This window comes from Haemaphysalis longicornis, unplaced genomic scaffold (genome assembly GCF_048455015.1).
Source record: "Haemaphysalis longicornis isolate Haplotype H1 unplaced genomic scaffold, Haemaphysalis longicornis Haplotype H1 scaffold_9, whole genome shotgun sequence".
NCBI classification, from domain to species: domain Eukaryota; kingdom Metazoa; phylum Arthropoda; class Arachnida; order Ixodida; family Ixodidae; genus Haemaphysalis; species Haemaphysalis longicornis.
In genome coordinates this window covers 92,668,793-92,693,428 of record NW_027526460.1, presented here as the reverse complement: position 1 = coordinate 92,693,428, position 24,636 = coordinate 92,668,793, and the positions used below count along the sequence as shown (strand labels likewise).

Genomic DNA, 24,636 nt, shown 5'->3' with positions numbered 1-24,636 from the left:
TCAGTCCTCTTCCTAAATTAAGGTCATTGATTCAGTCATTCATACATACATTCATTCATTTTGTTAAAAATGCATTTCGTGGCGGGAATGGGGCTTAGTGAGCTACCAAACTCTCATTCTTTCAAATAGAACGAGGCTGTGTTTTGCCTTCATGGGCACTTTGCGGTATTCGGGAAGGCGAGTGGTAGGGCTAAAATGGTGGGAGCGTCGCTTGGTTATGCAAGGTAGCAGACGACGCTATACTGGGGGCACGGAGCAAGAATATATAGTAGAGGAAACGCCCATTGCGGCCGGCGCGATCGAGCGACCAGGTAATGTCAATGATAACTACGGCGACCTACGGAGCTCCGCAGCTGCGGCGACGAACAATTTGACAGCGGTACCTGGTTGAATGTATTAAAAGCAATACTGTTGTTTGCAGCATTCGTCACAAGGCATGAATCGCTATGCGCTCGAGCTGCTGCGCGATGCGGGGACGGAAAGCGCGTTTATCTCGGACGTAGCGCGCGCGCGCGCGCGTGCGCGCGTCATAACTTGGCCGGTGCACTCAACTCGCTTCGAGCGCATTTCACGCGAGATAAGGCGGTGCGTTTACAGGTTTTACATTTTTTTTTTGTTTACAGGTTTGTATTTTGGGCTTGGTGCTCGCGCAAGATTGCTTACGAAATAAAAGACAATGTCCCTTTTATTCGCTCGTACCGGCCGGTTTAAATTTGGCAGAAAATTAATCGCGAAGGCGGGGTCTTCAGCCAACGGAAGCGCAGAAGAGCGCACACACTCTCGCTTCGGCCACGGAAGGTTTCGGCGACCCGGCGAAATGCCGACGCGATGCCGCGGTCGGATTGGACTGGGTGAGCGCGAACAGAACGCACGCCGGCCTTGGCGATGACCGAGCACTTCCTTCGCTTGCCGCCAGATGCCGGAAACATGACGTTCGCCGAATGCTTGTGACGTTATCAGGCTGCCCCAGGAAGCTCAGTTTCCCCTGCTATTTTAGTCTTGCTCCGTGACTGAGGGTCACCTAGCAACGCATTTCTATGCTCGCGCGGAAGTCTTCCTTCATGAACATCATTTAAGGGACCCTGCAACACTGATCCGTACGAGTAAACCTGCGCGACGCTTAGATTACACTGCCAGGAATACGTGAGCCAAATAGCTGTGAAGGACGCGGGAAAACCAACCGCGCTGTCTTCAATTTTCCTTATTTTGCACCCCTAGCTTGGCATTGCACATATGGCTGTCTTATTGGCGGCCGCTGGTCAATTTCGCGGCTTATTTCTCGCATTTCCTGTGACGATCCGCCGTCGTGGGCGCTGTGTACCAACCTCTTCTATGCCTGGACCAGTGCGCACAGTTTTGGAGTTTCTTTTGTGTTTTGAGTGCGCGCGGACTTTGAGTGACGAACTCCATACTCCCCTTTCAACGAGACCACTCGACAACCAACGTTCATTGCTTCAAAAACGCCCTACCAGCCTGAGCGCGCGCTTGCGGCACCAGACCGGAAACAAAACCCCCCGCGTTGCGGAGAAAAGCGGGAAAACTCCCCAGCGTGTGATTATCGAAGGCCGCCGAAGAGAACGCCGCGAGCAGCCCCCTTTCCGGGAGAGAGCACGAAGCTTTTGTCGCGTCGTCCGCAGTTGAGTTGAGAGGGAACAATTAGGCGCTATTTCGCATCGCGCGCTATTTCGGTGATGGATTTTCATAATTCTTGCGGGAGGAAATTTCTGGGACAATACACTTCACCCCAAAATACATTCCTAGTAGTCGATGGTATGTGCTGCAGGGTCCCTTTAACACGCTTCACAACTGAGGCTTTAAAGGGACACTGAAGTGAATTTGTCAAGCTCCCGTTTTTGCTTGCACTGTGTAGACTGGCTCAAATTAACACACTTTTCATCGTTTATCCGGTTGACAAATCGGTAATTATTTTACAAAGCGCGAAAGAAGAGAAACTACCATGCGCGGTTTGCGGCGGCCGCACAAACTAAGCTGTGACGTTGGGAGGAGGGGGCGCCGTGATTGGACGATGCCCAAGGTTAGCAATCAAACAAGTTTCGGTTTCGGTCTGTAAAACAATATGTTTGACATTCGATGGCGTCGTTGGTTGGGCATTCTCAATATCCCAGTTATCGTAGTACCGCGCTTCTGCCATGTTGTCGGCTGTAAAATGCATAAGATAAGATTCCCAGGACGGCTTGGAATCGTAGCATTCACTATCTGAGGCCTACGCAGTGCATGAACGCCCTCCGCGTCCCCGCAGACGCTCAAATGCATGCGCTTTTCCCCCATATTGGGAGCTTGCCTCGCTCATGCCTGTATCGTAAAAAGCGTGTTCGCACCAGGCCAAGGGTCTGTTGATTCTGGCCTGTGCCCACTGCCCGCAAGCAGTCGGTGCTTATGGCAACAGCACGCCAACGAGAACTCGCTAGCGCGGCAGTGCCAGCCTGCGCGAGTTCTGGGGACTAGTTCGCGGAGCAATGAACGTTGCGGCGCAAAAAAAGGTGAACTCAGTATAGAAAACATCGGCGAAAAACAAAAAAGTTAACTCATAAAAAAAAAGCATGTACCCGCGGTGATTCGAACTTGTGAATGGCAAAACACTTGCGATGACATACCTAGCACCCCAGACGACTAGGCCACAGGGGGCCGCTGGCGGCGAGGGAAAAGATAAGGTATATAATGTATAACCAGTTTACACTTTTATTTAGTTTTAGTATTTCAAGCAGCTTAGGTGACTATTTGTTGTAATGCGCTCGTGCAGTAAGCGTCCCCCGAGCTTCCACAATAGCTCACGTCTAGCAATTGCTTTTCGTAGACGGGAAAGCGTTCGCAGATGCGTAGTCGTGCTGCTGACCGCTCTGCTTGTTCGCCCAGCGCAAGAAAGTGCTTCCCGCACCCTAGTTTTACGCTGTACGGTAAAAATATCAGTTGATTTTATTTCCTTAGTACATATATTGACTTCGCTCACTCTTCTCCCCCTTCAAGAGGCCTTATATTTTCCTACTGGCGTACCAGTCAGCGAAGGGTCGCATGTGCGCTTGTGCAGCGCTTGTGTGAAGCGACCTTGACTTGGAGCTAGATACAGTGTACAAACTGACACTGAAGTGATATGTAAACATTGCGGGATTACTAGCGCAAATTGTAGTCCGGAGTCCCCAGGCCATGTTTCGACCACTCTGGGCGGGTTTACGCGATTTTATTTAGTAGAAAAATTAATTCGAAAATGCTGTCCTCCTCTCTTTACGCTCGCCCATTTTCTGCGGCGTTCTCGTGTTACGTCGCGAGGAGCCGAGCTCGCAATTGGCTGCGCTACTGCACGGCTCCCCGGCCTCAGACAGAGTCAGTCGGCCCAGCGTTTCGTCCGCCGGCCGCCGATGGGTCGTCGCAATTCGTTCGCTCAGTTGAAACGAAGCCAGGACACGTTTGTGAATTGAAGAATCTGCCTTTCTTTACTTGGTTAGTTTGTACACTGTATCTAGCTCCATGTCAAGGTCGCTTCACACAAGCGCTGCACAAGCGCGCATGCGACGCTTCGCTGACGAGGGGCGACGCTTCGCGACGCCCCTCTTGAAGGCGGGAGAAGAGTCAGCGAAGTCAATATAGGTACTAAGGAAATAAAATCAACTGATGTTTTTACCGTACAGCGTAAAACTATGGTGCGAGAAGCACTTTTTTGCGCTGGGCGAACAAGCACAGCGGTCAGCAGCACGACTACGCATCTGCGAACGCTTTTCCGTCTAAAAAATGCAATTGCTGGACGTGAGATATTGTGGAAACTTGGGGGATGCTTACTGCACGAGCGCAAAACAACAAATAGTCACCTAAGCGCTTGAAATGCCAAAACTAAATAAAAGTGTAAATTGGTTATACAATATATACCTTATATTTCCAAGGCCAGCGGAGCTCCCCCTGTGGCCGAGTGGTATGGAGCGCTTCATATGTCACCGCGAGTGTTTTGCAAGTCGCGAGTTCGAATCCCCGCGGGTACGTTCTTTTTTTTATAGGTTCACTTTTTCCTTTTCCGCCGATGTTTTCTATACTCAGTGCACCTTTTTTGGGCCGCCACGTTCATGGCTCCACGAACTAGTTCGCAAAACACGCGCAGGCTGGCACTGGCGCGCTAGCGAGTTCTCGTTGGCGTGCTGTTGCCATAAGCACCGACTGCTTGCGGGCAGTCGGCACAGGCCAGAATGAACAGACCCTTGGCCTGGTGCGAACACGCTTTTTACGATACAGGCATGAGTGAGGCAAGCTCCAAATATGGGGGAAAAGCGCATGGCATTTGGGCGTCTGCGGGTATGCAGAGGGCGTTCATGCACTGCGTAGGCCTCGGCTAGTGATTGCTACGATTCCAAGCCGTCCCGGGAGGCTTATCTTATGAATTTTAGAGCTGACAACATGGCAGAAGCGCGGTACGATGATTACTGAGTTATTGAGAATGCCCATCCAACAACGCCACCGGTTGTGTTTTACAGAACCGAAACCGAAACTTGTTTGCTTGCTCACCTTGGGCATCGTCCAATCACGGTGCCCCCTCCTCCCAACGTCACAGCTTTAGTTGGTGCGGCCGCCGCAAACCGTGCATGGCAGTTTTTCTTCTTTCGCGCTTTGTAAAATAATTACCGATTTGTCAAACGGTTAAAAGATGAAAAGTGTGCTAATTTGAGCCAGTCTACGCAGTGAAAGCAAAAACGGGAGCTTGACAAATTCACTTGTGTCCCTTTAACACGCTTCACTTCCAAAGAACACCTGTCGATGTCTTCGAAACACCGCTACTCTAATTTTCGGAAGGCATGCTCCCCTGACTGTCCAGCTTCATACCTACGAAACTAATCTTCAAAGAGGAGGGAGGGCTTTATCAAGATTAAAGCGTTTGGCGTACAGTGTGCCTTGCGGATGGCGCTCAGACGGCTGAATGGGTCCCCGCAGACGCCTTCGTAATCATCGCGGTCGACGTCGAACACCGCCACGCAAGCCTGAGGAAGCTGCGACACCGCCCGGGACACCTGCAAACACGCGCGATCACATCACGTGGTTTGGTTGCCTAGTCTTTGTAAGCAGAGGACACGCAAAAGCAAGCGATAGAAAGCAACTACGCTAGAGCGAGGTAGCCGTACCTCAGGAGATTCGCGTCTCGGTTGAACGATGCCCATTATTCGCGGCCTTCGCCGGTGCTTCCGTAAAACCAGAGTCCATCAATGCTTCTCTGGTCATGAAAATCCCGGTCAAGTTTCGTACGGGGACAAAGGCTACCGCGAGTGGCGCTACCGCAGATCGGAGGGCATCGGGCGGCCGCCGCTCCTCTGTAGCCAGACCGGCAGGCAGGAACGCAGTAGCAGCATGCCCGTTCGCACCGAATTTTCTCGCCACTCACAAAATGACAAGTCCATTTGAGCGGCCCAAGGCACATAAAGCGAAAGCGCATTGTTGATAAGGCGGCGAGCGTCTGTTTTATCTTACTTACTCCGTGGTCCGTTCCCTGCCAAACGCGCTCTGACCACGCCCCTGGCTGCCCTCCGATCAACACCAGAACGCGGCGCGGCAGCGTACGAAGCTCTCGCATAGCGTGATGGCGAAGTTTCATGACCAGAAAGGCATTGAAGGACTCTGGTAAAACCCTCGCGTGCGCAACATTTCTGACCAGGTAGACAGTACTAGTGCAGCCGAGACAAGCCAGTTGTTACAAATTACTCAACTTTTGCAATACCTTACAATGGAACATTTTAGTCGTTATTTGTTCTTTTGAAATAATAAATTTTTAGAACGGTTCGTAAATGTTGACTAGCTGAGACAAAACATTTGCACCACGGTAAAGCTGAGTGACGCTCCCAGACGAACTGCGTCGGTATGGTTTACCGCTGTACATATGTTTTGCCATTTGTATACAACATTCTGATAATTTATTCTTTTAAATAGGCAGTTTTATGTGAATAAACTAGTTTATCGTCGATTTTTTTTGCATTCGCTAAAACTTTACAAGCCAAGCTAACTACGAAGCAATCATTCCCGTAATTCCCCTGGCAAAACGGATGGCCTCCGGTGATTGGACGCCAGCGCCAGTTTCCGGCTCTAGTGTATGGAAGAAACTATGTCAAGAAACCTGCCTTACCTTAACAGCAAGCATGTTACCTGCCTTACCTTAACAGCAAGCATGTTGGCTGTTTCGTGGCTCTCCACCCGGTCGCCGTCGGAGCCCATGTAAGCGAGAGAGGACTGGTTCCCACCAGCAACAGCGGGCCATGGTGGTTGGTCACAGATCTGCAACGCCGTTCAGCCCGACTTCCTTTAAGTACGCTTACAGCCCCATCCAAGCTTTGGCTGGTAACACGGGCGGAGTATGAAATATACAAGACAGACAGACAGACAGACAGACAGACAGACAGACAGACAGACAGACAGACAGACAGATAGAGACAGACAGACACAGACAGACAGACAGACAGACATTTTCGGGTTTAATTAGCTCAAGAAGGTATTATATTCAACACTGACCGCGTATCTGGTTGCTTCGTTGGAAATGTCGGAAGACGATAGTCTACTGCGGCTCTTGCCTACTAACCCCCTCTCCTCTCCCACCAATCTCATGCTGCTCTCTCTCTCCTTTCCCCTATTGCGTAATAAACTGAAGTGGGCTCAAACGGATTTAATTTTTTCGCGTTTGGACTGCTCGCGCGCCATCTTTTCGGGCAGTACACAGCTTTTTACTGGTTTCTGTTCTTCCAGGAACAGCACAAGCTCGAGCTCTATTCTCTGTGTTTGCTTTTCTCGCGCGCTCCTGATCCATTTTCATTTTCTACGATAAAAACCAAACCAACGAGCGTGCTTAATTGAAAGAACGAAACAGTAACGACTGCGACAGCATTCCTGTGTGCTTACTCCGTGCCTCTTGAAATAACAGTAACAGGAAGGACTTTGTTCCTTTCTTGGCAACATATTAGCTGTCGTTTCACCACCGTTCATTCTTCGCAGGTTTTCTTCTACATGTACGTGCGCTGCAGGGAGCTATACTGCACCCAACCCTCGTTCATTTTCATCCCTGGCTTCTTCGGTATCAGGGTTAATGTTCTGGTTTCATTAGGGGACACGAATCTTTGCTTTCGTATGGTCTTGTACGGTTTCCTTAAAAGTAGTGACCTAACAACCAGGTGCATTGTCAGAATCCATGAGCGGACACTCGCCTGCATGTAGCTGACGTGGCTGACGTCCTCGCAGTTGCTTGTGTAGCCCTTGTGTGATCGGTACAGCAAGGCTGCCAGGCTCAAGGAGAAACACAGTGCACCCTGACCCTCCTGTGACGGTGGCAGAGACTTCATCCATTCCAGTGCCACAGCCTGCAAAATGAGGCGAAAACAGAAGGCAAGGATGTGCCATGCACACTGGGACACTTTTCTGAAATGTATTCAATTACAATTAAAATTACAGACTCAAAAACGATTTCCACAAATTACTCTGGAGTAATTGATTACTTTCCACGTTACAGTTTTCGTAACTTCTTTATTGCGGTAGCACATGCGTACACGTATAGCGTTGCATAAATAGTGAGGCCGGCATTTAACTGAGTCGGAAAATTTGATACCTGCATGAGCGTACCTCAAACTTTCAGCAAAGGTTATTTTAGTTGCGCCTTCATCCTGCCTAGTGGTTTAAAAAAATTATCGACCATATTCGGCTAGAGTTGAATGACTCCAGCGCATCTATCCTCCCCGCTCGCAAGAAAGGACGCAGATGTACTGTCATGGGTGATTTTGTAATCGAGTGCAGGATGGCAGTACAAGGATTGTTGCTCCTTAAAGGAAGTAGTTAAATAGTCGCAAAACTTGAGTAAAATGTAATAATTTCCGCATTACTTGTAACTCATTATTTGTAACGCATTGCGAACAAGTCTGGCGTCATGGCTGGAACGCGACGCAACAAGTTCAATGTTTATGCAGGCCAACATGTGGGGCTACTCTAAAGTATGCTGATAAACTTTGCGCGAAACATCACTTGCGTGTATACTGCACAAACTAAGACTGCCGGCTGGGAAGTTTTGTGGCGGAAAAATGAAGCGAATTTGGATATATGGTTACAGGGGCCAGCAGCATCGAATGCAGTGCGAATACACACCTGTAAATATAAAAACAGACAAATGGAATTACCGTAGGCGTCTGTAAATTCGTAAACCCACCGTCAAGACAAGTGGTAGGCCATATTATATATTCATTTCCCCCTATTGTTTTACAACAAGTCAGTTATAAATGATAAAATTTTGATCCCCCGCACACTATTTTTAATGAGCTCGAACAGTTGCGCGAATAGCCAAAGCGCACTTCGCAGCACCTTCCATACAGCGGTTCCCAAAGTCGTTCTCTATTTACATCCTAGTGTTTTTTGCATGTATGCGCAGCGTCTTTGCCCGCTGGTTTTTACATTTCTTAACGATCGCCCAATGCAAATCGAGCACTGTGCTATTATTTTACAATTGCATCCTAGGCAGGGACCTGAAACCGACATAGCGTATAGACATACCATCGCAATAATTGTTTTTGTGATAACTATAACTCTAAACCAAGAATTTCCTCTGCAGCGGTTTGATTCGCCTACTTTTATATTTAGAACTATAACTCTAAACGACGCCTTGCGTCTGCAGCGGTTTGATTCGCCTACTTTTACATTTAGAGGTCATTATGCGTTCACAACACGTTTGGGAAAAATCCCTTTTTTAAGGAATTATTTCCCCTACCCTGGGGCGTTTTGTGCTTTTAACTCCTTAAACGACCACCAACCTCAACAGGTTAGCTTTATTCACACTGGAAAGGACCTTCGAAAAAAAAATATTCCAAAAATCTTGCCGCTGTTGGCGGCTTTACGTCATCATTTCTTTTGCTCCAACGAGTAAAAAAGCGCCCAAGCGAACTTGTAAGACGGGGGTGGGGGAATCCGAACCAGCTGCTGCTTTTTTAGGCGTTCAACGCGTCTATTTCTGGTTCGCGAGGCCGTTGGCGAAAAAAAATCAGGAACGGATTGCATGGGGGTTGCGTACAGATTCTGTGACGCGAACAAGGCTTGTTCTTCCGATATTGCTTCCCAATTCTCACCGATCAGCCGATAGTTCCAGCGAAAGTACCTGTGCTTGGGGTATCGCTCTGCCATAGTCGAAAACGACAATCGTACTAAGAGCCGTCCAACGGGCAAATGCAAAACTTGCCGAGAAGGCCAGACTGAAAGCAGTGGGAAATGTGCACCGACTCCTGAACTGTTATAACCCGTATCCACCAAACTCCTATGTACCCAACTTCCACGCACCCTCCTCCCACATAAAACTTTTCGGCTGCATGAAGCGATACGATTGAGCAAATTTATCTAGATCAATAAAGCATTCGCGCCTGTTTCTTTTAGGACTAGTCGCGCAGAGTTGTGTGGAAGGGTTTGAAGAGAAGGTGCAAAGTATACGCTGTTCGTCGGCTTCGCGGCAGCTTACGAACAGCGTGTATTTTGTGTAATGTCCCAGGAACGTCTTGGGAACGTCCGTATACGTACGATGGGGATCGTAGCGCTGGCGTTGCCGGTCGGCGACGAGTAGACGGAAGGCAGCGCCACTTGGCACTTTTCCTCCTCTTTCTCGTAGTGGGTTTGCAGAAACACGTAGTCGGCGCTCCTGCGCCGATTACAAGCGGGCAATGGGTGCGTTTTAGGGGAAGAACATACAGTGCTGTGTCGTTGTAATGAAGTAATCGAGAAAGAAAATCATCTCCGTTATAAGCGATACTGAGGCAAAAGCAGAGATTATTTGCTCTCAATGCCAGTAATTGGGTACCACGAAATGCTTCGAGTAAAAGGCAAATTTCAAAAAAGTCATTTCTCCTTAACGAGGTTTTGTTATTTACTGTAGCTCCGTATCACGGCCCCGGGCCCCTGTATAGCACGAATTGATTTACATTATCAGACCCCAAGCACTTCTTTGGCAGCAAACCATGGTTATTCATTGAAAAATTAAATATTTTCAGTCAAAATTTTAATTGCAACACGGTGCACCGGCAGTGAGAACGCGGGAAAACTGAATTTAACAAATCTCTATTCCGTTTATTATACGAGCGAGACAGGAGGGGCTCAAGCGCGAAACGTGGGCGGGGGGAAAGGGTACAGGCATTTTCGTTGTCGGGGCAGCAGAAGACAACCGCCTTTCGACGCCGTTGCGAATCTAGAAAATACACGGGGCCCATTTTTACAGCGAAGCTGTTAGCCTCTTGTTGGTCGGAAAAGTTCATGTCGTAGATGAAAAACTCTGGCAGGATCGAGCAGTTCTAGCCAAAGACGCCCATGGCATGGATCAGGCTACGCAGGAGCCAGCATTTGCCGCGAGAGAGGCCCAGCGCAATCCTTCTTTCCAATCAGGCATACAAGATCAAGTTCCGTATTCGTTAAAAAAAACCGGTTGGTGGACCGGAAAGCCCTCTAGACATTCGGCGCGTGCTTGAAACCGGGCTTCTGTTGTGAAAAAACGGTTGCTTGGAAATCGAGAAAAAGGAACGGTTCTAGATAAGACAGTACACGCATCGAGAATGAAGAAAGAGTGCAATAGTTTACATTTATCTCATAAACCACGTGTGGGTGTACATTTAGATCCTTCGTAGATGCGGCACTTAGTGCGCAAAAAAATGGTCGTATGGGTTTGTTCTCTGTTTGCGACTTGGAACTTTGAAGGGTTGGCGATCGATTGGACGCACTTTCAGCGAAGGTTGGATGCACTTTTAGCTTTCGCGCTTCTCTCCACCTTCTTAAGAACGGGTGGTAATTATTTTTAATATTTCTGCGACACCTTGTTCTTACGTGAAGCGTTTTGGAGATAGGGAGTCTGTGTTGCAGTTAGGGCTATGAGCTGGGCAATAGTTGGTGTTGCCTTGAAGACACAGTGTTCTGTCTGCTTTCTTCGTCCCCCGACCTTTGTCTCGCATGTATCCATATATTAAATATTTTGTTGTCACACAATTTCGAAGTTTTTGGGAAGCTGGGAAAGCGGAGCCTGTGGAGGACGGACGTTGGCAGGTTGGGGAACAGGGGAATTCACCGCTGATTGGCTGACGGGAGTGCGAGTGCGCTAACACAAGGACATGAGAAGGCTGACCAGTGAAGACGATCAGGCGATGTTGCTGTGGAGAAAGGGTAGCCGACGTTAATTGGTTGTTCTTGAGAATCGTTTGACTAATAATGAAGTCTTTAGTTTTGTGTAAGCTGATTACAGGAAGCACCTCTTTGTTCTACTAAGTCTAACTATATAAAATGTGCTCTTAGGTTAATTTTAGTAAAAGTATTCTAACGAATAATGTTAGGAATAACGCTCAGGGTCAAGAACGACCTACCTGGATCAGATAACAACTAGAGTTGGAAATATATTTCAAATAAAGAAAAAAAAACGGATTTCGGCTGGCCATGTACTCAGACGAACGGACAACCGGTGGACATATAGGGTAATAGAGTAGATACCAAGAGATGGGTCTAGGAGGAGGGGAGGGTGCTTAATCCGATGGAGGGATGAAATATAGAAATTCAGGGGTAAGCTGTGGACTCGAGCAGCGCAGGACAGGAGCGGTTGGAGGTCAATGGGAAAGTCTTTCGTCCTGCAGTGGAGCTGAGGAGGCTGATCATGAAACCGGTGGTGAGAGATGTAGGCGAAACCGCCCCGTTACGCGACAGGTCAGCTCCCCCCGTCCGCAACCAAACTGCCGAGCAATTTACCCCGCTTTTTTCTTCTTCTGTTCTCTGAAGACAAATGTAACAATTTATCTTTACTTTCAGTTTCGTTTTATTGCCACCAACGAGCACCAAATACGAGCACTGAACTTTAGTGACGTGCACGTTTCGTTCTCGAAAAGAGCAAAGCAATAAAAATGCTCCAGAACACAAAGAGTTAATTTTATATTATTAAATAAATGTTTGCGGCGTCGGTAGTACGGTACTCGCGCTCGCGACAAAGGCAACAATCGTGAAGCACGTTCTCACTTTGTTAGTAACGATTTGCTATTAACGCTTTTCTCTCTCACCCCACAACTGCAGCGAGCCGGCCACCGATAACGGCTGCTGGAGACTTCCAGTCCATGACGGAGACGCCAAACACGATCTTCAGGTCCATATCCGAGAACTTGCTCCGCATGTACTGTTGGGCGACAAAACAACAGCGAGCAGAATAAAGTTAATCTTCAGCTTGTGAGTGACCCCCTTACACGCTGCACGTCCCGTATCAGCCACTCTCCCCACATGAGACCTAAAGGGACTCTGCAATACTTTCGATAAGCGCTTTCACTCCTTCCTTCGCGTCTGGAACCACTGCGAAAGCTTTAGTTGCCGCCGGCACGGAGCGGCACTGAGTGATTTGCTCGTCGCACGGATACGCCTTCCATTCCTTGCTTTGTTTTTTTGTTGCTTTCTTTTAAGTTACTCTCAAAAAGCGTTCATTCCTGCAACTGAAGGAAAACCGACCAACAGCCCCTGCATGGCCTTAGTGATGTAACTCGAGCAATCGAAGAACGTCAAAACCGGGAAAGAAAAAAAAATCTTTTGTGCGACTTTACAAGTTATCTGATAGGCATCTGGGGTACTTTGCGACCCCCTAATCTAAGTGCTGGGTGTGTTCGGCGACTACGTTCTGCAAGCATTTCAAATATCAAAAGAAGTCGAAGAAAGTGTGGCAGGGTTCCTTTTTAAAGGGACAGACAACTGATTTTTGTGGGGTATATGCTCTCTATCACAAACGGAAGGGCACCATTTGAAGTACAGCCGGTAAAACGCTTGTCTATAACAGCGATTTCAACTTCAACCAGTTACATCCGAAAACTGCCCAAACATTCTCGTTCCAAACATGTCGGAGGAAAAAGCGAAGGGCTAAGACTTTAGAATTCCGCAGTAGTTCTATTCAAATCCCGCTCCGGCAGGGCAGGATAGGGCTGAGAGTACGAACGCTGTGTTATAGACAAGCCTTTTACCGGCTGTACGTCGAACAGAAACGTGTTTCTCTGATAGAGCCCTACGACGTTTGAAAGGGAAAGTTTTTAGATATACGAGCCAAAAGTATGCTGCCAAGACGAATGCCAGCAATTATGACACCGAGCCATGCGGCAACATATTTTTAACTCTACGTGAGATGAAAAGCGGTTGTTAAAAACTTGTCCCCAGATGAAACAATAATAAAATACGGTTTTTGCGGCTCCTTTGCGGGATTTCGAATCACTCATTGGAACCAACAGAGATGTTTTCATACGTACGGTAGCTTCACTATTAGAGGTTACATGTCGCTCAGAAAGTGTAGTGCGAAGGAAAATTCTTTTCGCCAGGTTATTTAGAAACTCCTTCAGGCTGCCCCACTACATAAAACGTTGGCTTTCATATGAGCTGGAGGACATGGACTCTACGAAAATCGGTTGTTCTATAACATCTGACGAGTAGATTGTAGGGCTGTATAAATTTTTTGGTGCTCTTCAAGGAACACGCACTTGTCACAGGACACTGCAGAGAAGACGAGGACACCGAGCCGAAAATAACTCATCCCGTCTATTCAAGCACCTAACTGCATCTCTAAAATTCTTAACAAAATAGTAAATTTATTTGCGGCGTAATTTTTATTCTCTTTGAATAAGTGTGTGGAGCTATAAACCAGCCCCGATCACTCAGCACGAGCTACGGCTGCGGGAGAGGCCGCGAATGGCCAGCATGGTCCAAGGCGTCCGGGACAAGGGACACCTCCCACCGGGTGGGGGCCGTAACATCAGCGCCTTGACACAGACCAGTAATGTTTATTCATCACCATTATCTTCGCATGAATTATTTTACTGCCGGAGGATCCGTCATAGTTTCGGCCATCTTAGTTGAAAGAGTTTCTTTAAAGAGGGGCTATTTAACAACCATGCTGAAAAAACCTTAATGGGGCACAAATTTAGTTCACGTAAATTAAGATTGATTGATTGATTGACTGATTGATTGATTGATTGATTCGATCGATCGATTGATTCGATCGATTGATTCGATCGATCGATCGATCGATCGATCGATCGATTGATTGATTGATTGATTGATTGATTGATTGATTGATTGATTGATTGATTGATTGATTGATTGATTGATTGATTGTGGGTTTTAACGCGCCGACACTACGCAGGCGATGAGGGGCGCCGTAGTGGAGGGCTGGAGCAATTTTGGCCACCTGGGGTTCTTTAACGTGCGCCGAAATCTCGAACACATGGGCGTTCTTGCTTTTCCCCTCCGTCATTAAAGCGGCCTCCGCGGTAAATTAAAATCACATTCATAATGTAGTACTGGATTTGCGGGGCCCGATAAAAATAAGGGTTTCTTCATTTGGGCCCTCTGCCCTGCATTGCCACTACCTCTTCGAAATGTCTTGGCAGTACCCGGGGGTCCTCCCGGTTAAACAAGCGCCTCCCAACGCTAGAGAATGCACTTCCCATATTGAAAGAAAAGCGACTCCAGAAAGTTAAAAACGGGATATCCAACTGTGAGTTGCCCTGAATGTCTTCCTTGTTTTCGCGTAGACAACTGTGGGCATCCTAACGGTATAACTGCGAGACAACATATTCCAGTAAACAGAAACAAAAAGTTTCCGTAACTCGTGTGTACGGTAGCAGCCTGTTCGACGCTATTTAGTAAGTTTGTGGGGGCGTTGCTCGCGCCTATTCGTCGATAATTCAATTTACGGAGTCAAAAAAAAAAAGGGGGGGGCGTCGGTTACGAGTTTGAGTCGTTAGAAACACACGGAAGGAAATGCAGCTTGATTCAAGCAGCCCTGCTACGTCTTATTTTGTTACATGCTCCGTGCTATTTTACGGCACATGCATTAAAGCTACAATACAAGGACATGATTTCACGTTTTCTGCTACCCTGACCTGCCCCACCTTCCCCGCGTGAATTAACTAGAGGTATTCATAATAATTAGTATAATTATGATCAGCATATGTCTGGACGCATGAGCGGTAAGTACGTTTCACCACGCCGCAAACAAACGTATGCTAGGATAACATTATGTTTAGCTAAGCGTCTTCACGGTCCGCTCCGCTGCGAAGCTATAGTGGAACGGCAGGAGAATTTCTCGCCATGAGTTTTGAGCAGCAGAGAGGGCCCTGCTAGAGTTCCTTGCGCAACTCTGGTATCGCCAGAAATGTGCGTCTGATTTCCACGAGCCGCCGCGCCGCCGGTTCTACCATGGCAGGAAAGCCCACTTTCAGTGCTTCCCACCGAGCTCCTTTTCGAATTGTGCACAGGTCAACGGCTGTGGCTTCGGCTGCGGCTGTGGCACCGGCCGGCGCCGACACGCGCGCGCCGTCTTCGCACCGCCGCGGCTGAGGCTGCAACCAACGCGGCGGCTGCTATTGGCGTGACGGGTGGCTTTTCCGCACGACTTTGGAACACAAGATGGCGAGTGAACGCGTAACTCTGATCGCCTAGGGGAGCCATATACATAACTTCAGGCCTTTTGAACTTGCAGCGCCATCCGGCCAAGATCAGCCTAATAAAAAAATAAACTAACATTCCGTCACGAACGAGGTACAGTCGACTCTCGATAATCCGAATTAGCCTAAACACGCAATTCAATAGAAAAGAATCTCGCGATAATTCGAAGCTAGATATCACTGTAAATTATTCTGCGTATGTGTAAGGGCAAAAAAAAAAAACAACAACCGTGTTCTGCACTATGTCGGCGTTATCGCAACTGGGGCAGCGCGCAGCCGCAAAGCGGCAGATGAGCCGAGAATTGTGCCAGCGTAGGCATCTGTGTACAGGTCCTTAACCGTCTTTGTTGCGCACAGCTTCGTGTGAGCTGCATGCGTGGTAGACGCTTCCGCCTTCCAGTTTAGCTATTTGAACTACCAGGCCAAACCGCGTCGTACGCTCGAACTGCCGACGAAAGTCGAAATTCAGAACAAAATCAGGAAGGGAGACATGTCGGCAAAAAATGGCGATGCTGCTGTGCTTTGTTAAATTGGAAGTACGGTTACTGCTAAGCTTTTCGCGGTTCCCGTGGACTTCGTATTAACGGGAGTTGTCTGTATAGCAAGTATGCATATATATTGCTTTTTATTACTTCATGATCGAATCAATCATGGTGCATATATACGTACGGAGAAACTAGCAGATGTCAGCGCGCGACAACAGCAGGCCACCGGGCGGTCGTAATTAGTGCCACCGAGGGAAAGCTCTCCCGACTCCCGACTTCCCTCCAAAACCAACTGGGGGGGGGGTACCGCTGGTCCGGCCAGAATCCGCGCGAGAAATATTTTGCAGCGCGGACGATCCGCAGACCGTCCGCGGACTAGTAGCTTTGGTATGCGGGACTAAACCACCAACGTGAGCGGGCACGGCGGACCAAAAAGACGTGCGTTTTTTGTCGTTTGAATCGGCCTGTTGCTCAGCTAGGCCGCTTAGGAGCGCGGGGGAGGGGAATGGGGGGGGGGGGGATTCAGTTAAGAAGGGCGGTACCCGGCTGGAGGTGACCGGGAGCTCCCCAGCCAAGCTACAGCTCCTGACCACCCCTAAGAAACAAAATTAACCTGGCCCGCCTACCTCGCCTAAGGGACAAGTTTCTTTCTCCCTCTAAACGGAGAATGCACCGGAATTCGCACTCCCGCACCGCTTACATGCTGAGCGGAGCGTAAAACCGGCTCACCAACTCATTTCAGGGCAAACAATATCGTTTCCGAAGGCTCCCAGGTTCTTGTCAGCCGTCACGGGTGGACCCTGCTATACCTGTGCTGCACGGCCGTTTCAAAGGCCTTACCCGCCGCTTTGGCTCAGTGGCTAAGGCGTTGCGCTGCTGAGCACGAGGTCTCGGGTTCGATTCCCGGTCACGGCGGCCACTTTCCTGATGGAGGCGAAAAGCAAAAACGCCCGTGTGTACGAGATTTCGGTGCATGTTAAAGATCCCCAGGTGGTCAAAATTAATCCGGAGCCCTCCACTACGGTTCGCCTCATCGCCTGTGTAGCGTCGGTGCGTTAAGCCCTACAATCAATCAATCAATCAATCAATCAATCGATCGATCGATCGATCGATCGATCGATCAGTCGTTCAAAGGCCTTCCGAATGCCGTTGAACCAATTGTCCATCGAGTGCCCCATTGCAAATACACAGGGCGCACTTGGTAAGCAAGCGTTCAATTGACCATGGAAAGCAGCCGTGTAGAACAGGTATAAGACGCCGCCTTAACACAACTAGCAGTGAAAGAACGGGAAGTGTTGATCTGCCCGTATACCTGCAGCGGCTTGGCGTATTGGACGACGCGCTGGGACGTGGCCGCGTACTGGATGAAGGCGAGGCCTGCGAGGTCCCGGGAAATAAGCCAGCTGGCAGCGCTCTTGGTGAAGGCGCTGAGAAGAGGCTCCGACGCGAGCAGGTCGTCCAGGGTGGGTCCGCCGATGCTCACTAGGATCTCCTGCTGCGGAGACGACGTGCCGCCAAGGAGGAGCAGAGCAGAGAAGGTCTCGTCTGCGTCATTATAAAAAGATAGCCGCGCCGCGATTTATTTATTTATTTATTTATTTATTTATTTATTTATTTATTTATTTATTTATTTATTTATTTATTTATTTATTTATTTATTTATTTATTTATTTATTTATTTATTTATTTATTTATTTATTTATTTATTTATTTATTTATTTATTTATTTATTTATTTATTTATTTATTTATTTATTTTATTTATTTACGATACTTTCACGGCTAAGAGGCACTACGCGAAGGAGTTTGGGTACAGTGCAATGACAAGAAGCAGTGAAAGTACATAAAAATGAGATTTTGCACAGCCGTCGTGAATTGGGTGTGCTCCGAAATTACAGCAGTCGAGGCGGAAAGGTGGTTCTAGTCAACACTGGTTCTGGATGAAAAAAGCATTATATAATTCAGTACGACAACAAGAAACACAAACGCTGTTTAATGTGGTCAGCGCGGGATGAAATACATGCAGGCGAAAGTTCTTACCTGTTTTTCGGGTGACCGATATGTAAAAACAAAATTCGAAAAGGCAGAAACGATGGTGTGGTGTACATATTACGTCGTTGAGCTGTGTGATAAATAGCTTCGACGTTGCCAGAGCAAATAACGGGTAGCCGGTAGATGTAACAGCGGATACCTGTGCCGCTTTGTATTTCCCTTTTCATTCACTCTGGTAATTTTTTGAGTTAGACAAGGCTCATGTCGCCGACCGACCTTGGTACTTGGTGAGACAACCTTGTAATTCGCGGCGTGCATGTGTCCTCCGTACACAGCATCCTTCGGTCGCTTTCTAGGGTTCTTGCTCGTTTCCCTTCGCCCCCTTGGTTCTGCTTCCTCGCTAAACAATCTATTCGCTGCTTAGCTTTCTTACTCGGTCCATCGCTAACTTCCTTGCTTGCGCGCTTGCTTTGGCGCTTGCTCGCTTGCTCTCTTCCTCACTGGATCGCCCGCCCGTCTGGTCCGAGCTGGACCTGAAGGTCGTGTATGACCCGCGGAGTCCGCTCACGTGACCTCTTCTAAGTTGAGGCAGCGTGATGTGGGGGTTTATACTACACGGCCTTGCGATCGACTCCCTGATGACGCCATGTTGCCTTACAGAGTCATGAAAACAGAATAGTACAAGTTTGGTTCAATAAAAGGTCGGCTTTGCCCAATGGCAAACGGGCCAAGTTTATCGCAGACTTTAAAGAATAATCTAGACATTACCGAAAACAGATGGAGATGTGACGAAACCCCGGCTACTTCCTGGAGATTTTTCTATTACGGCAGAGGATCTTGTTTCTGCGATTTGCTGCCACCTACCGAAGCCACCGTCAAGAAGCTCGACTGGGCGGTTGTAGTGGGACCTCTAGTTTGATTTGACCGTACTACATGAAGGCTAACGACTTGAATGCTCCTGCACATGTTACGTCACTGTAAGCGGGAAATTTGAAAGTACTTCGAGATTTCTTACAAAGAAACATCTTGCGCTTTTAATCAACCTTAATCAGCTACTAAAGGCTAATTAGCCGTCGTGGTGGCTCAGTGGCTAAGGCGTTGCGCTGCTTATCACGAGGTTGCGGGTTCGATTCCCGGCCGCGGCGGCTGCTTTTCGGATGGAGGCGAAAGCAAAAACGCCCGTGTGGACGAGATTTCGGCGCACGTTAAAGATCCCCAGGTGGTCAAAATTAATCCGGAGCCCTCCACTACCGCGCGTCTCATCGCCTGCGTTGCGTCGGTGCGTTAAACCCGACAATCAATCAATCAATCAATCAATCAATCAATCAATCAATCAATCAATCAATCAATCAATCAATCAATCAATCAATCAATCAATCAAATCAGTAATTCTATTAGATTTAACAAAGCTGTATTTTGCCTTCATGGCCCCTTTGAGGGGACACGCTATGCATCATTGCTTGTATCACAGTTTCCTACTGAACGCTGGGCTCATGACTTTCTCGTAAGAAAGCAGACGGGCAAGATTTTAGGGGCGAAGCTCCTCTTGCTCGGGCCCTGTACCATCCCTCGTTGCTGCTGTATACGGCACGGCACATTAATGATGATTGTAGCAGGATCCCCGTAGGGACTGGCCAACCAAAGATTGGCCGAAGAGGACAAAACGTTCAACGCGTTCGTTGCTACCCAACAAGGAGAAGAGGAAGAAGAAAAGGCTGTCATTCTTCGCCTGCGAGCTCAAGACGCGTACCGGGGGTACGCGACACAAGACGCTCTGCAGAAGGCGACGGCCAAGGTGGCTAAAATGACACACCCATGGAGATTCTCATCGTCCAAAGCAACCCCTACATAACCACCACAAACATAGACGTCGTCGACGGGCTTGTCAACGGAGCGATGGAAAGCTTGACGTGTCGGGTCTTTAAATGATATGCGGGCGAATGTTTCACGGTTTTACTGATAAGCATTTTTGCTTCGCCCTTCTCATCATCATTCACTTCGTGGAGATGGTGGAATTTTTTTATAATTCAATTACGTCCACTTTTATTAATATAATGTCAAAATAAATACGGAAATGATTAGCTACTGCTTGCCGTAATTGATAATTAGTGCGCATAGATGACGTACTTGAAGGGACATCGGAAATAGGTTCAAACCGGCAGTCCTAAATTTAAATTCAATTTTTCGGGGTTTAACACGCCGAAGCTACCCTGGGCTATAGGGCTCCGGATTACTTTTCACACCCTGGTGATCTTTCACTTGCGCCGAAATCTCGACGCATGGGTTTTTGTTGCTTTTCCCTTAGGAAACTTAGAATTTTTATTCTGAAAAATAGCACGAAACGCGCACTTTCCTTTACATTTGGCATTCAAATTGCTACTGTCGCATAATAAAGCAGATAATTGAAAAATTCTTGAGGACTTGCACTTCAGCGTATATATTACTTTCCAATTACACCCGCAGCCCCAACGCCACCTCCACCCCTTAAACTTCACCAAAAGTTTGAAGATCTAACTAGAGTTTTCAACGTGCGGATGTAAACATGTGTGCGATTTTTGTTTGCTTCACTCGCTAAGTGAACCAAATTCAGCCTTGCTTGAAGTAGCCAATACATCCGCACAAAAATCGGACGCCGTCATCGCGAAGAGCGAAAGCAAAAAAAAAAAACTGCTCTTCTCCCAAACGATGAATCCATTTATTTTTGTAGAGTGTTATATTTAGTTTACTTGAGAGGAGAATGTTAAATGCACATGTCTCTAGTGAAAGTAGAAAACGGCGGTAGATACTTTTTCGTGTTTTAGTCCATCATCTAGCTGCGGAAGCTGACAAAGGTTTCAGGCAAATTTTGCAATTCGATCCGTGATGTGCAGAGAAGTGAAAGTTACTAGGCGGATATTGAAAAAGCTGTTTGCACGTAATAACACAGTAAAAATAGTTTGCGATTTATCTCCACCCGTGCATTTTTTGTTATCTTAAATAAAAAGCGATATGATAGCCGTGGCTGGGAATAACCGTAACTGCTTTTCGATATTGTACAATCTTGACCCGCTTTTTTTCTATCAATGCCAACCATTGCTACTCCGTCAGTTATTCTGATGCAAAAATACCTGTCGGACGTCTACTTCTCGATAGTTATTAACGCGATGTCGGAATTGAATTGCGCTTAACTCCACTAGCCTGGGCAAACGTTAATGATAAAGTTCTGTGGAAATAACAAAGCGAAACGCGACGTTACCGCGCGCATTTGGAGGCTGCCGTGAGCGGCCGCCGGTACTGGCGCGACCGCTTCCGTTCCATCAACTACGTCACGTCCGGCCTCCGGTAATGGCCGCTGTTTTTTTTTTCAGTTTCACTTTCGTAGACGCAATCTCCACGAACCGTTTGTGTCGCGCGCGTTCCTATTTGAAACGCAGTATTTTGCTTTTCGCACTCTTCGTATTTGTACTATTAGATGACATTCTTACGTTGTCAAAAAATTTGAGTGCAGTTGATCTTCAAGGGGCTTTTTTCGGTGTTTGTGTGTAAGAGGGTAGCGGGAGGGGGGCATATGTTTGTCTTCTCTCGCAATGCACACTGCGCTTCACCGTGGGTATACTTTGCTTAATATGTTAAAAAAAATGATCACCACGTACCGTTGACGGGGCGGAACTTCTTCTCGTTGGCCATGTAGAGGACGTTCGAGTAGATTATGTATGAGCACGAGTCGCGGGGGATCTGACCGGCGTGCGTCGTGCCGCTCGACAGCACGCAGAACAGAGGACCCGCTTGAGGCGCATTTGCAGGCACTGAGAACGAAGAGAATACGTACGAGCTTACTTTTTGGCCCTTTCTTTGACATATACTTTTCATTTTCCTACGAAGAAAAAAAATGTTCTCGTAGGCTAAGCGCGAGGCAACACAGGACGAGACAAGAGATGGGACGAGGACGAGAGCTAACTTCCAACAAAGTTTATTTCGAAAAGCCTATAACCTTTTCCTCCCCCCCCCCCCCAAACAGTGAATCACTACACACAAATCATCCAAAGATTACATACTTGCCATGCGCGAACATTCTATAGCCTTAGGAAATTGAAGTCTTCATCACAAAGCCCGAGGAAGGGGTTGCGGACACATTCCGGCCCCACTCTACAAATCTTTTCCGCTTCGATGATTTTATTATTGCTTCACTCACTCTTTGGGGAGGGGGAAGGGTATATATTAGTTTGCTTCTCGAAACAAACTTTGTTGGAAGTTAGCGCTCGTCCTCGTCCCGTCTCTTGCCTCGCACTTAGCCTACAAGAATGCATCACCAACAGGCCCAACCTCACTCTTGACAAAAAAAAAAAAAAAAAAACGTGCAGCGTTCGCATCGGAGAGCTTGGGTCTGGCGAACACCATTCACACCATAGAATAAGAAGCAACTTCAAACTTATCGCAAAGCACACGGGCTCGGGAGTTTATCGGCTCGAGTCTTTGGGCACTAAGGTAAAGCCTGTGCAACTTGCTCACGACTGTCTGCGCGCAACGGATGTTGGCGTACCAGGTGTCTTACCAGATGTATTGAGCTGTCCGTGCATAGATGTGATCCTGTCCTAGGGTATACGTCGTGAATTGAGTATGTGTGCAGCAGTTTGTTTACGTCTAGTCACTTCATCCAGGCAGCTAGGTCCTTACCGTAAGACGCCAAACAAGACACACGAAGGGAACGCAGCTACAACACAGGCAACCTTTCTGGTAATAGAGAATGATTGCGAATGATTGGCTGTGCGCCTTTTATTAAGGGTAAGATGTTTGCTTTTATTTTTTACAATGCAAAAGAGCTTCTTCAGCATCAGAGAACTTGACCCTGACAATATTACGCCCTTCACACCCCATAATGGCGCGAGAATTCAAATCCATTGACGTACACAACCTAACGAAGCTCCTCAACGATTTCCCTTACACCGCAGTTTCACGTGCCCAGAGGTTATTCACCGCCCACACTTCCGGTAATTATCGCATGTACACCTGCGTCCGTGCACACAATAATCTCCGAATGTGCTAGGCGCTAATGTATTCGTGCAATTACTTGTGCGGCTTCTTGTTATCGTGTTTATCGGTTACACGCTCGGCAGCTAGCCAGCTGGGCCTTAACAAGAAACGAGAAAACTAAAACATTTACCTAATAAGCCAAGCTCAGTGCAATACCGCTGACGGTCGGACCGAGCATAACTATAAATGGTGGATGGTTTGTATTCTCCTATGAGGTTTTCATGCAAAGAAAACCGGTGGCGTTAGCATCGAGAACTTGGGCCTGACGTACACCCTTCACACCATAGAATGACAAGCAACCTCAAACCTATCGCACAGTACTCAGACCAATGAGGTTAATCGAACTTTCCACTTGTAGCCTCGTCTCAATAGCACGAACGTTACTCACCGCGTACGTCTTTCATAATTATCGTTCGCGCACTTCTCAACAACCACACCTCTGGAACAGCGCGCGCGGTAATGAATCCATTCGTTGCACTCGGATACGCACCTTGATCGTGGGCTTTGGACGTAACGGCGTCTTTTGCTTGTGCAGGCACGCCTACTTCGGGTACCAGGTGGTCAGCGGCACTTGCGAGTTTCGCGCTGTCTGGAGGCACATTTCCGGCCACTGGAAGGGAAAATTTAAAGCCGGCTAAATTCATTGCCCCTGGAAAGTTGTTTTTGTCTTTGCTCAAGGTTGAAGTGTACCCAAGTTCGCGTTATCTCAGTAGCGAGGACATTTTTCAGCGGATATTGGCGGCGTCGGTGGGGCACGCTCGTCCAATTTGTTCCAAGCTACGAGGGGGGGGGGGGGGGGGGGAAGGGGGTACGCAGGATTTCATTTTTTTTTTCAATGGGAGGGGCGGGGTGTACTACTGCGCTATCCCGAAAAAGAAAAGAGCGTGAAAGAAGGAACACTAAAAGCAGAAACAAACACGAAAATACGAAATTGCGGAATGTATTTAAACGTAAAATAACTTCGGTATTATGTGCAGTACATAATTTTGTGATTGTACCGTATATTTCGTTCCCAGTGAAATTGCAAATTGGCTCATTATCGTGGTGAGAGCACACATCGAAGGCACATAAGGTCAGGCCAGTTCATGACACAAAAAGTTATCGGCTGTCATTTTTTATTGATAGGAAGAGTTAGTGGTATCGTGCATTCCACTTTCCTCCCGGTACCAAAATTTTCTTTATGGGGGGGGGGGGGGGAATTCATGGCACTTTTATCCCACCCTCCCCACCAGAGTGCACCAGTAATATAGGGATATTACCCTTGGCACACACACACACAAAAATGAGCAGCTAGACCTGCTCGAAGTCGCACAAATAGGTGGTAATTGGGAAGATCCCACTATTCAGGACAATGACTGCAGGTTCCTCGGTTTATAAAGCGCTGATACAGCAAAGTTTGAGCGATTTTAACGCTACACCTATATAAAGTTAGAAGGTTCACTACCTATACAAGCGGAAAGGAACAAAAGCATTCTTGTATTATTTGTACGTCACAAAACAGCTTTGAAAGGAAATTTTTACCTTTCTTAATACCTCAATCCTAAATTTAATACCACAATCAGCTTAGCTACTGTAGCACCCATATTTTGAAATAACTCAACTTCAGCTTGTTCTTGCGCGTGAAATTGCAGGAGAGCTACAATTTTCGGTTAAGCTAGGAGAGGAGACAATTTACAAAAGAAATACTTAACGGACCCACTTAACCATACATCTAAC

The 24,636-nt window shown here is 47.6% G+C and overlaps 1 protein-coding gene across 1 annotated transcript in view; it reads right to left on the bottom strand.

Annotated features, from left to right (window-relative positions):
• Positions 1–24,636, bottom strand: part of LOC144153308 (uncharacterized) — a 340,475-nt gene that overhangs the window by 297,804 nt on the left and 18,035 nt on the right. Inside the window, exons 7-14 of the mRNA XM_077684958.1 lie at positions 23,411–23,530; positions 21,543–21,695; positions 17,232–17,464; positions 12,021–12,133; positions 9,520–9,637; positions 7,179–7,331; positions 6,139–6,258; positions 4,883–5,006 (exon numbers count right to left, since the gene is read on the bottom strand). Coding sequence (XP_077541084.1) covers positions 4,883–5,006; positions 6,139–6,258; positions 7,179–7,331; positions 9,520–9,637; positions 12,021–12,133; positions 17,232–17,464; positions 21,543–21,695; positions 23,411–23,530 — 1,134 coding nt within the window. The remainder of the gene's footprint in view (positions 1–4,882; positions 5,007–6,138; positions 6,259–7,178; positions 7,332–9,519; positions 9,638–12,020; positions 12,134–17,231; positions 17,465–21,542; positions 21,696–23,410; positions 23,531–24,636) is intronic.